We start from the raw sequence: 12,995 nt of genomic DNA, 5'->3' as shown, positions 1-12,995 counted from the left end.
TTGAAAGTAGGCACCTCTCTCTTTTCCTACTGTCTTGACCCGCAAAAAGTAAGCTGCCTTTGGCCAATGATGCTACACCTGTCTTCTGCCAAGTTTGCCCCCCACCCCAAATCTGTATTTGTCATATGCTCCAAGCTCAACCCGGTTAACTCAACTTTTATAGGTTTTATTATTTTTTTCCAAGAAAAATAAGACAAAAAAACTCCAGGCTCCCAGGGGAGTCCCATTTGTTTAGTATTAACTACAAACATACCATGGATCAATCAGCCCCCCCTCCCTGCTTCCCTTGCAACAATCTGAACAAATGCCTGGGGGGTGGGGGTGAGAAAGCAAAAGATGCTTTGGCAAACGGTACAAGGACAAAGAGTGTGTGTGTAGAATTCATCCAAGAAAGTGGGGTGGAAAGGTGGGCATGTGTCTAAAAATGGGAGATTGGAACACTGTGTCTGAGAAATTCAACATTTGAACCAAGAGGCAAGACAGTAACCCCCAAAAGTGGGGGATGTTTTTTTTGGGGGGGGGGGAACAAAGGAAGGCAGGTTTCTAGGCATGTGGTGAAACGGTCACACGGAAGAAGCGAAAGTAACCGAGCAGTAAAAGTTGTGTAAACCAAGTGATGGGGTGGGGTGGGAAATTCAACCATCCAAATGCAGCACAAGAAATCTATGTGCTTCAGCAGTTTTCAGTACATGTTGTAAATGCCTGGAGACATATTTTGATGTGATCAGGAACAGAAGCCCAGAGCCACCAGTTTTTACAGCAGCTGGCTCAGAGGTAAGATTCCATGCCAACTAAAGCAAAAATTTAAAAAATGGCAGATGAACACAATACATAACATTTGCAAAATTATTCTACTGCTACTTTTTGGGAGGGCCCACCACTGTACAGAATGTAGCGTGCAAGCACACCCAAAAAAATTCATGTATTCTTGGAATTTTGACTTAAGCTACCCCTGGCAATGTTGCAGGTGCCACAACCACATTTTCAGACTTATCTGTGCCTTCATAAGGACTAGCAACTTCTATTGCACACACTGTATGTGACACCGGTGTGTGTGCGGCGTTGTTAAAACTGTCCCCCTTTTCTTTAGCCACAGGCCGGATGCACAAACAGGGTTTGATAAGCCACAGGAGGCAGATGATGTACAACCCAGGAAAATGCTAAGTTTGACAGGCCTAACTTAGTAGAGCCTTGGACTGTGAAGATGCTGGTCTCTGCATTCCAATGTAAGCATGCGCCAACTGATCACAGACAAGAGACAGCCTGGGCAATGGTCAGAGGTTGTACAAAGCAATGGCAGAATTCTGCTCTCCGGAAGATTTGTGCATATCCATACATTTTCTATGAATTTATGCAAGCTTCTTGTGAAATTGGGATTCAAAGGTGGCTGAGCTTGTTTTGTAGAATCAGTGGAGTGCTGAGGTTGCAGGCCGTGGCACTCTGCCCCTCCTAGGCACACATCTCAGCAATACACAAGTTAGTCAGGTTGCAGAATATGCCGTTTCTGAGCGCAGAACCGGGGTTCTCTGACCACACACACTTTGGCTTTTTTTCAGCATGGTATACACAGCTTGGGCTATGGGGAGGAGGAGAGTACACACACATCGACTTGGCACTGTAGGGGGAGGGGAACAGCGGCAAGACCCTCAACACAAGAGCTGAGCAACTGGGTCCTCAAAGCGCATCTCTGTGTAAACCCCAAACCCCCTCTCCCTTGCTGTTATTTACAAAGATCCCACTGCACCCAAGTTAGCCAATTTCCTCCCTGCACCCCCGTGTTGTCCAGTCGCTTCAGATCTCCTATGGCCTCTCTACGTTGCTGTGGCCTTTGCTTTGGGACAAGTCATCCCCCACTTCCCCGTCCTCGTGCACCCGCTGGTGGAGCGTGAGGTTGCGCAGCTGCCGGAAGCTCTTGCTGCAGCGCATGCACGGGTAGGGCCGCCCCGCCGCAGCGGCTGCGTGGATCTGCTGGTGGGCCGCCAGCTTGGACGGGTAGCAGAAGCTCTTCCCGCAGCGGTTGCAGGGGTAGGGCCGCTGCCCCGTGTGTGTGCGGCGGTGGGCGGCCAGCTTGGAAGGGTAGCAGAAGCTCTTGGGGCAGTCGGCGCATTTGTACGGGCGCTCGGGCGTGTGGATCCACTGGTGGGCGGCCAGCTTGGAGCGGTGTCCGAAGCGCTTGGGGCAGAGCGTGCAGGGGTAGGGCCGCTCGCCGGTGTGCGTGCGGCGGTGGGCCGCCAGCTTGGACGGGTAGCTGAAACTCTTGGGGCAGTCGGGGCATTTGTACGGGCGCTCGGCGCAATGGGTCCACTGGTGCGTGGCCAGCTTGGAGCGGTACACGAAGCGCTTGCCGCAGTCTTTGCACTGGTAGGGGCGCTCGGAGGGCAGCACGGCCGGGGGGCGGGGGCGGCGGGGCCGGGCAGGCTTGGGCGACTCCGTGGCGGGCGGCGAAGACAGAGCCGCGGACGAAGGTGACTTTGCGTTCTCTTTCAGGGCCTGCGAGTCTGGAAGGGGGTGAAAAGGAGGGTGTCAGAAGCTGGGCATCCTCATTAACCAGCGGGCCATTCCCGCATCTCCCAGCCACTTCTCTGCCCCACCTCTCTAGCTTCTCATCAGTCTACTCACTAAATGCATGGACTGGGGAGACAGATAAACCCGGCTGCCACTCACCTCCCGAAGTCAGCACAATCCCTGTAGTTCTCTGTAGAAGAGAACTGATCGCTAATTCCCTCTAGGAATTGTAGCTCTTGGAAGGGAACGGGACCTCCTAAGAACTCTCAGCACCCTGAACAAGCTATAACTCCCAGGATTCTTTTTTGGGGGGGAGCTCTAGTTGTCGTTAAAACCTTTATTAAAGTTTTTTTCATGACACAATAAGAGATACACTAAGCTACCAGGGTAAATAAAAAATGCTAAGGTAAATAAAAAACAAAAACAGCTACAAAAAGTAATACAGTCGTACCTTGGTTCTCAAACGCCTTGTTACTCGCACGTTTTGGTTCCCGAACACCACAAACCCGGAAGTAAGTGTTCTGGTTTGCAAATGTTTCTCAGAAGCCGAACATCCGATGCAGTCCAATTGAGTGCAGGAAGCTCCTGCAGCCAATCGGAAGCCGCGCCTTGGTTTTTGAACCGTTTCGGAAGTCGAATGGAAGGTACCACTGTAATAGCATGCAAAGTCTTCCCTTACTGCAGACGGTCGTAGGCCCTCCCAGCTCTCACCTGGGATCTTTATCCTCCCAGCCTGTCACCCTGTCACCCAATATTTCCTTGCCTCCCACCCAGGGCCCTTCCATCAACCATCTACAACCCTCAAGAGTGTACAATCCCTGGACCCTAATAAAATTTACAAGCAGATGATACCAAAGAAGAAAAAGAAAGAAGCAGGAAAAAGAGAGAAAATGAAATTAAAATAAAAAAAATTAAAAAAAATCCCATTTCTCATCTTCCAGTTACATTTAAAATTTTATTTAAGGCATCACTCCATGGTTAACACCCATCTTTTCTACTTTCTGTTCAACAATATTTATTTTAAATCCAAGTGTCTCAGCTTCATTCATTTCCTTTTGGGGGGAAAGCCATAGCTGTTTAAAGCAGTATCACAGAGCTTTAGGTATGACCTAAGTCCTGGCAGGATGATCCAGGCTGGCTTCCCAAACGACGCCTTACCCGCAACACTGCTGCTCAGAGGGTTGGTGCCCACGCTGATCTTGCTGTTGCTCATGCAAGGCTGTTCCCCCCTTTCCAGCATCAGGACAAGGCTTGGTCGGGTGAGAATGTAACCTGCACAAACAGAGGGAAATGGTTTTATCACCATGGCACGGTCATCCATCGTGAACATAGAATATACAAAGACAAACTCGGGAATCAATGTTCTGAGCAGTGCTAGACAGAAACACAGGAAACTGCCTTACATCCAGTCAGATGTTCATTTTACATCGTTCCGTTTCTGCTCATTGTGAAGGGCAGAGGGAGACTGAAACCTTGTCCTTGGCTGCTAGAAACCCTACAGAGCCACTCACTCTCTCGCCTGGGAGGATGCTCATGAACTTTCAAGCCTACTTATCTAGGCCTAAGGACTAGGAACTTGGCGGGGCTTTTTAAAACAAAACAAACAAAACACAAAGAAAGTATTTATATATTTACGTCCCCGCTAAGAACCTCGATTTGGCACCCAGTAACAGATTCCTGGTGCTGCCGTTGGACACTCGGCCCTAGGCACAAGGCATGTGTGTGCAAAACAGGAGTCGTTAGATTCCCTAAATAAATAAATAAATAAATTCAAAAACCAATTTAAGTGGCTCCAATTTTGTTTGGAGGAGCAGAGATGCTCCAAGGTGAGCTGAAGGCTCCCACCACCACATTGAGATTTTTCCTCCAGAAGTTTATTTGCCCTGTTTGAAAGGGATGGAGGGTAGAATAAAGGAAACTGCATCTTTTAATACCAGTAGCAGTGGTGGTGGGGATTTTGACTGGGGGAAAGAACGCAGGGAGAAAAAATTAAACACTGCCCGCGACCCCCTGGCACTGCAATTCGAATAAAAACTGCTCGCTTGCTCTCTGGCCAGTGATGTGGGCTTTCTGGGACATTTTATGTCCTGATGCCCCAAAGCGATTGGGATTCAATTGAGCATGCTTGACTTACATTTAGTCAACAACATTTCTAAAAATATGCACTCTATCTTCATTTTGCATGTTGTATAAGTATCTCAAAACATCCCCCCCCCTCTAATACCGTAGCTTTTTAAAGAAGGTATTTAGTGGGGTGTGGGGGAGAGAATGGTAACTGCCCTGAGATCTATTGGTATAGGGAGGTATACAAATTTAATAAATAACAATGATAAATAAAATTTGAACTGACATATTTGATTGTTGGGGGTGGGGGGAACACAACAAAGCACGCTCAGCATTGGAGAATGTTACAATCAAACCAATTTAGAGTTTCTTCCAGATTATTTCTTGTCGAAATACTTACACATACACACTTCTCTTTCCAAATGAAAATATGTTAATATGCTCATTTCACCGTCCCTTGGAAGCTGCCAACTGGACTCGATATAGCACTGGCATCCCACTCATTATGTTGCTAACTAATTTTAATGAAGCAATGCATCGTAGATAGAGATTTAACAGGAAAATATATACCTTAGCAACGGGAAAATGTATCGCCACCCCGCTCCCATCACAACACAACAATGTTTAATTTGAAAAATAAAATAAAATGCAGAAATCCAGTCCCCTCACATCTTGTACAGGCTTGTAAACAGCCCCTTGGCCTGGTCACCTATGGCGAGCGAGAAGCGGCTCGAGTTGACTAGGGAGGCCAGATCTGTGCAAATAGGCCTCCTCCACACCCCCACACCCCACACCCGTTTCCAAGCCTCACATAAACTTTACGAGGATGTGTGGGCAAATGGGCTGGTTATTCCTGCGCCCTCATTTACAGGCTTGGCCTCGGTTTTGCCACAGGTCAGTCGGGTAGCGTATGGATCAGAACTGTGTTAACTAATGGTACTTCAATCACACGGTTCCCTCATGGCTCCCAAAAGGCCCCGGGATCCAATTACTGCTGGATTCTGCTCTTGGCCTAAGTGTGGAGTTGCTATGGAAACTCGCTTGGAATACAGGCCAGAGAGGAGGAGTTGGTGGATAAGGCAGAGAGGAGAAAGGAAACTAACAGCCTTTGCAAACCAAGTATTACAGGGGAAAGCTTTCGGATCAGATGGTGGCCTATGCAAAAGAGGGCCGGACCCATAGCTGCCAAGTTATCCCTTTTTTTAAGGGATTTTCCCTTATGCTGAATAGGCTTCCTCGCGAGAAAAGGGAAAACTTGGCAGCTATGGTCGGACCCCAATATCCTCCCTTCCAGTAGGTTCCTGATGGCAGGAAGCTGCGGAAACAATATCTGCTGGAAACAGACCATTGGCCATGCTGGCTGGCGCTGGAGAGTTGGGAGGCCAGCAACGAATTGGGACCACGTCCACACATTTAAAGCACCGAGATGCCCCTTCACACAGTCATGGCTTTCCCCCAAGGAATTCTGGGAACTGTAGTTACTCCTGGGTGCTGAGAGTTGTTGGCAATGCCTCACAGCGCTACAAGTTCCCAGAGCTCCTTGCAAAAAGGGGTTGTTGTTTTGTTTGCAGTTCTGTTGCGTATATTTGTGTTTTTATATTGTAAACCACCACATGATCCTTGAATGAAGGGTGGGATAGAAATTCAATTACTAATAATAATAACAACAGTAATTTGCAGAAATCACATCACTGCACATGCTTACTCAGTTGAGTAAGTCACTTCAGGATGGCTCTGACTTGAGTAGGTACCTCTTTCAATAACAGACCTTTTTATTTTTAGAGGGGGGAGCGATGCCTCAGGACCTAGCAAGGCAAATGTTTGTATATGCAACAATTACAAGCAAAATGGCTTATATAAACTATTATATATAAGCTATTATATATACATTATGTTTAAAGAGCAAGCTGTTGGCTTTCCAGGAAAGTTCAGTTTCGCAGTCTGAAATCCGAGACACACTTATCCGCATGCAAGCACCACTGGACACTGTGGGTTTTACTTTTGAGTAAACACACATAGGGTTGTGGTAGAACGGAGTTGTTTGGTGCTGGGCCCAAACTATTTGAACGTGAGCCCCCTGACCTAGTTCCTCAAGAAGCAGGTGTGCACCATGTAGAGTTTGCACCAGCCACGAACCACAATGTTTTCTTCAAAGCATTTTTTTTATTTTTAGAAAAATGCAACCAAGGCAGCCATCCTCGGTACAGTTACCTGGGAGTAAGCCCCATGAAGCCGAGTGGCACTTACTTCCCAGTAAACACAGACAACAGCTCTTGCTGCTATGGGGCAGCCCCCTTCCCTTACAGCTGGCCCTCCTTTCCCCAAACCAGTCAGACAGTGGACAGGAGACCAGGTGCTTGGAATCCTACGTGCAATGGGATTCGTATTACCACCGAGGGAAATCTGGATTTGGTGCAATGCACCCGGGTTCACACCATATTGGGGTGTGTGCTTTCAAAGCGGGTTAGTCTTTCTTTGGGGGGAGGGGCGGAGAGGAAAATAAAACTGCCCCCTTCTTCACCCGGCCTCGCCAAGGCCTGGAGCAAATGCAAAACCACCTTCAAATCCGAATGCAGCGGAGACTCCCCATTTTTGGATCCCCCCCCCCGCTGGGCATCCCTCGCCTTTTCACCGCATCTATATATGCAGCTGAGCAGCTGGGCCTTCCTCCTGCTGCGCGCCCGCCCCCGCCCCCCAGACGCCACTCACCGGCCCTGGAGCCTCCCCCGGCCTCAGGCTGCCTCTGGGGTCTCCCCTTCATGAGCCGATCGCGCCGGGTCATGCTGTCCCCGCGGGGGGCCAGGTCGTGCGCCCCACCGCATCCCTTCCCAGGCCGGTCCCCAGCGACGGGCGGGCGCAGCAGCAATCCGGCTGGCTGGCGAGGAGGGGTCTTTCCTTACTCGCAGCTTCCTCGGCCAATCCGCGCCTTCCCCGGTATTTATTTATTTATTTTGCAAAGTAGGTGTGTGTGTGTGTGTGTGTGTGTGTGTGTGTGTGTGTGTGTGTGTGTGTGTGTGTGTGTGTGTGTGTGTGTGTGTGTGGCGATAACGGAAACGGCCGTCCCTGGGCGCTCTTCAATTTGCAGACCTAGACCCCCACCCCCACCGTGCATGCAACTAAATTCTATTTAGAACCAAAATCATTCGTTCCAATGGGTCTGCTCTGAGCTGGGCGAAGGGGGGGGGTGAAGCTGGATAAGTATTTTTAAAAATATATTATTATTATTATTAAATAAAAACTCGTTAGCAATGTTTACTTGAAAGCAAACTCTTGCAAAATCTTACGCATGCATGGTTAGTTAACACTCACTAAATAAATATACAAAACAAAACCCCTCTGAACGTCCGAGGATGCTACTACCAGCCTATGCAGTAGGGCTACTTGAAAGTAAGCCCCGCTGAGTTCAAGGCCACTTATTAAGCAATTATATACATGTGGCCGGGTGCTTCTATGCAGACTTATTACTTACTGCCCAATAAATGTCCTTAGGATGCCAGCGCTATATAACGATGCACCACCACCTCTCGGTTCAAGGCCATATCGGATCCTAACCAGGTTTACCTAGCAGTAGGGAGACTGGGCTTAACCTCTTACACGCACCTCCTTCAGGATGGAAATGTGCGTGGCTTCAGTTCCTCCACGATGTGGCACTGCCAGCCAGGTTGAGCTTAAGGGCCCTGCTGCACCTTCTGCTGAGAGGAGGACATCTGCCCTAAGTCCTGTCTTGGTGGCGCCAAACTTAAGTCCCATCCCATTGATTTCAACGTGGCTTCCTTCCTTCCAAGAAAGCAGGAAGCTCATTGAATGCAGCAAGGTACTTGCCTCGAGGACTAACCTGGATATGACAAGGCTGCGTGGGTGTTTTGTTTCGCAGCCTCCGTTCCTAAAGAGAGAAAACTGGTGCTTAAATCTGCCCTAGGGTGGCATAATTTTACTCCTTTAATGCCTGCTCCCTAACTCGAGAAAGACAGGGAGGATGGTGCTGCTTTTCAGGGAAGAGAGGAGCCCACCTTTTCTCTGCATTATTATTGTTTACTATTAAGGCTGCAGCCCTGCAGACGGATAGAGACTTTAAGGCAAGGCGGTGTTGGGAGGAAGGAAATGTTATTACGCCTCTACCCCGCCTTTATTCCAAGCAAGTCAGGGGGGGGGTGCGTTTCCCAAACATTCCTCATGATCTGGACACTGGCCAGACCAGAACCTGCGTAACTTGAGCCAAGACTGTTGGAACAAGATGCAACTTTAGGCCGTGTCCCAGGACCCTTAAAAACAGACAGGATTTCAGGTAATAGGAAGCCATATTTTCAGGGAGACCCACTTTGGAAGATCATATTGCATCAAGGGGGTGGGTGCAATTTTAAGAGCGTTTCTTGCATTGGCTTTAAAAAAAAACTTCTAAAGAACTGTATTATTCTCCGGCTTTTCTTTTACGTATAGATTTTTATGCTCTGGGCACGCAGATAAATTATTAAACTGCTTCTTGGAATGCACACTAGGCCAATGAAGCTGAGCGAGAGACTTCAATTTGGTTTAGTTTTGGAAAGTACCGCACATTGAAATGCAAAACTCGCTGCCTATAAGTACGCGCGCGCACAAACAGACAGGAAAATACGAAAATATATTTTTCCCCAAAAGACTAAATCACAAGCAGCCGAAGGAAGCGCGATTATACAGAAAGCAGAAGCGATCTATACGGAACAGAGAAGAACTACCTGCAGCAGAATCAACTGAGCAAGCCTTGTTGGCAAAATGAGCACGCCCGGGCAGAACCACATCCAGGGATGATTTCACCCGCACCCCTCCGCCGAATGGTTTCGCCCACAGAGGAGCGCGAATGAACGACGTTTAACGGTGGCTGGAGAAGGACAAACTTAATCGCTTTTTCCCTTTTTTTTTTGCCAATGAGCTGCTGTTCTGAGTTCTATGCTGTCCAGGCTTTCCTCCAATAGAAAAGCCTTCTGGAATCTGGACGTGTAGCAAATGCAGCATTTTCTTGGCATGCAAACATCTAAGCTGCTTTCCACTGGTCCATCTAGCTCAGTATTGTCCACACTGCCTGGAAGCAAGCTATCTAGGATTTCAGACTAGGGGTTTTCCCCCCAACCCAGCCTAGAGATTGAACCCCAGGATCTTTTGCGTGCAAAGCAGATGCTAAGCCACTGAGCAACAGCCCTTCCCCTCTTTAATGTCTGTGTTTCAAGCTAGGGTTAGTCACACTCCAGGAGCTGGTCAACGTTTTAAAAGGGTGGGAGCTATTTACTGATGCTGTATTAGGATGGATGGATGTGTGAGCATTATTATTTACAATCGCCTTTGGGAAATCTCTGTGTTGCAGAATAGTCTTTCATTAAGTCAAGGCCGTTTTTTACCAGGGATGAAACCTAGGCATTTAAACTTTGTGCTGAAATTTGCCAGAACCTGTTCTGCCTCGTATACAGACATCCCCGCCCTATATAAAACAGGGAATGTCAGTTTGCAGCCTTTTTAATAAGTAAAGAATAGGGGCATTTCTACATGCAAAGAAAGAAGGCTGTGTGCAAGTCAGTGGTGGTGTAGTGCTTAGAGGATCTAGGAGAAGAGGGTTCAAATTCTCACTCAGCCACAAAGCTCACTGGGTGACCTTGGGCCAGTCACTGCCTCTCACCCTAACCTACCTCACAGGGTAGTTGTGAGGATTAAATGAGGAGGGAGGGGGAGAGCCATGTATGCCCCTTGAACTCCTTGGATAAAAAAAAGTGGGATATAAATGGAATAAATAAGGAAGGAAGCCCAATAAGAGACCCTTTTTCTACCATGATCTGCTGTGTTGTGGGTAGAACCTCTTTCCCCGTTCTCTCTCTCTCTCTATCAAAAGTACCCACCCACACAATACAAAATAAAAATCAAATGTATATTTTTTCCCAACGTCTCATACAAGAATACCGTACATCTCTTGCCCTTTGGGCTATAGAAAAGAGCAATGTTAAACATTGAAATTGAAGCGCAATTGCACTAGTTAAAGATTTCCAGCTCCCCACCCTAACGATAATGTATATATAGACCTTGAGTGTGTGCTCTGGCTTTGTATATCCATGTCCCTCCATATTGTATTGCACCAACAAATCCCACTGCCTCACCTTTTACACACATACATGCCCTACCCTCTAGTGCTCACACAGCGTCCCCCAAGTCACACAGCAAACTGCAATAATATCCATTTAGCTTAAGTACACACATTTTAGCGTTGTAAAACAGAAAAACGAGGCTGTCCTTTGCACAAAGAACGATAGCATGTAATTGTTGCAGGCTTCTTGTTTACGAGAACCTCCCTGCATGTAGACTTTACACCTGCCGGTTCAGCTCTAATTTGAGCTAGCCAGGTGCCCTTGCCTAGCTTTTATTTTCAAAGTGTTATAGTGATGGTAGTTCATTGATATGAATGATATACCCACTCGGTGAATGTAGATTAGACTACCCTACTTTGTGGGTGGAAGATTATATCTTCTTAGCTATAGTTATGTTGCTGGACAGATGCATTGCATTGGGGGGGAGGCCCAAGTCCAAGATTTTTTGCACTGGGCCCCAGATCTCCTGGCTCTCTCTCTCCCCACTCCCCAAATTTTAAAAACTTTATTTTTAAATTTATTTTAATTTGCTTACAGGATGGTCGTGCATGCTGCAAAGTGCAGTGCTGGTGATGCCCCAGCCAGCCAGAGACTTAAACATACACCTTTGCAGATAATCACACAGATAATCTTAGCCTTGTGCTCTGATTCTATTAAATACTTCACAGTGGCCAGTCCCTAAGACAGTACTGATCAGTGACTGCAGAAGGTGGGAAAGGTAGAAACCTCAGGCAGGAAGAGGATTGAATAAATCCTAGCCAAAGGAAGATAATAATATACTGAAAGGCAAAATGCTGAAGGTTCTTCATTTTTACCCATGTGTGCATGAATGGACTGTGTGCATGAATGTGTGTTGAAGGGGGTGAACTCAGCCAAATGGGTTTCTCGGGAATGTATTCTCTGTGCAATCAACCATCTGGTGGTGTCAATCTGAGTATGTAAGAACTCTCATTCCTAGAATGTGTTTATCTGGACAAGTCGGTTCTCTGGCTCTTATAGTGACTTGCAGCAAGGGTTATCTGGAAGATGCTTTGCCCTTGGGACCAAAGTCCAGGCTAAGAGTTTGTTGTCAGTAAATCTTGTGATTACAGTAGCATTAAATAGGACTTTTTGGCACAATGCTAGCTCATGCCCCTGCCATAGCTGCCACGTTTTCCCTTTTCTTGCGAGGAAGCCTATTCAGCATAAGGGAAAATCCCTTAAAAAAAGGGATAACTTGGCAGCTATGGCCCCTGCATTCAGTTGGCAGGAAAAGCCAAAACAAGGAGAGGGCTCCTGTACCTTTAATAGTAGCATGGAAGTGAGCATTACCACAGCTGCAGCTTTTCATTAAAGATGCAATAGCCCTCAACCAGGCCAATTTATGGACCTCTGAAATGTTCCCAGTTTGCAGGGAGGCAGCAGTGAACTATTCTTGTTCACTGTCCTCTTGTATATCTGAAGAAGTGGGCTCCTGTCCACAAACGCTTCATGTGAATACGGTACATTTAAACCTGTTATCATGCCACTTTTAAGTCATGGCTCCTCCCCAAAGAATCACGGGAAGTGTAGTTTTTGTTAAGGGTGCAGAGAGCTGTTAGGAGACCCCCTACTCCTTTCCCAGAGCTATAAGTGTTGAACAATCCATTCCTCTTCCTAGGGGACCCCCGGGGAATTGCAGCACTCTGAGGAGAATGGGAGTGGGGGGGTCAGTCTTTCTCAAGAAACTACACTTCCCAGATGTAGTTTACAGTTTACTTCACCTACTTCAAAATATGGCAGGTAAAAAGTCTTTTGGGTGCCCTCTTGCTCAGTTTGCTGAATTGCCCCCCCCCCCCGCAAAAAAAGACTGGACTGAACAGGTCCCCCAACAGAGGGGGCTGTTCCACCCGTGATTCCCAGAAACTGGTACAGTATTAAGAGGTATACTGTAATGACAGTGGAGGCAGAACACCAGACATCTTGGCTAGCTAGTATGGTAGCAAGTTGGTACAGTCCTCTCTTCCCTGAGTTTGCCTAATCATTTTACAAAGCCATGCACCACTGCCTCCTACCTGTGTGTGAGTTGCACAGTTTGCCTACGCACCGCATGAAGAAGTACTGCACTTTTTTTTTAATCCGCCCTGAATCTTCCAAAATTCAGCTTCACCGTCCACAAGTTCTAGGGGCATAATTTCAAAAGTCGCCTCTCGCCTTTCCACTAAACTAAAAAGTCTCAGCAGTTGCAACCTTTTCTCATAGGGAACCAATGCTGAACAAGGTCCTCTTGGAGGTGAGCCGACCAGAACTGTACGCAGGAGAAGGAACTGAGATCAGGGCTCCCAGGACTGTCTTGGTGGAAGA

The 12,995-nt window shown here is 47.4% G+C and overlaps 1 protein-coding gene across 6 annotated transcripts; it reads right to left on the bottom strand.

The window, feature by feature from the left end:
• Positions 1-150: 150 nt before the first annotated feature.
• Positions 151-12,899, bottom strand: ZNF575 (zinc finger protein 575). 6 transcript variants are annotated; one of them, XM_088672589.1, is made up of 3 exons: positions 12,707-12,899; positions 3,664-3,777; positions 151-2,498 (listed from the first exon to the last, which is right to left on the bottom strand). In XM_088672589.1, exons 1-3 carry the CDS (start codon positions 12,741-12,743, stop codon positions 1,801-1,803), a joined length of 849 nt encoding a protein of 282 aa, XP_088528715.1. In that variant the 5' UTR covers positions 12,744-12,899; the 3' UTR covers positions 151-1,800. The 6 variants fall into 6 exon arrangements, with proteins under 6 accessions (XP_088528715.1, XP_060131625.1, XP_088528717.1 ...); XM_060275642.2 differs by lacking the exon at positions 12,707-12,899 and adding an exon at positions 8,170-8,302; XM_088672591.1 differs by lacking the exon at positions 12,707-12,899 and adding an exon at positions 8,131-8,202.
• Positions 12,900-12,995: the final 96 nt, after the last annotated feature.

The sequence above is a fragment of the Zootoca vivipara genome, chromosome 6 (assembly GCF_965207765.1).
Source record: "Zootoca vivipara chromosome 6, rZooViv2.hap1.1, whole genome shotgun sequence".
Lineage (NCBI taxonomy): Eukaryota > Metazoa > Chordata > Lepidosauria > Squamata > Lacertidae > Zootoca > Zootoca vivipara.
The sequence above is the reverse complement of the archived record's forward strand: the minus strand, read 5'-3'. Positions and strand labels throughout refer to the sequence as shown.

Excerpts from the sequence above, each read along its gene's own strand:
- ZNF575 (XM_060275640.2), bottom strand. The coding sequence starts at position 7,351 with ATGACCCGGCGCGATCGGCTCATGAAGGGGAGACCCCAGAGGCAGCCT. Across the intron at positions 3,778-7,278 it reads CGGGGGAGGCTCCAGGGCCG|GTTACATTCTCACCCGACCA; the intron begins GTGAGTGGCGTC and ends CTGTTTGTGCAG. Across the intron at positions 2,499-3,663 it reads TCTGAGCAGCAGTGTTGCGG|ACTCGCAGGCCCTGAAAGAG; the intron begins GTAAGGCGTCGT and ends ACCCCCTTCCAG.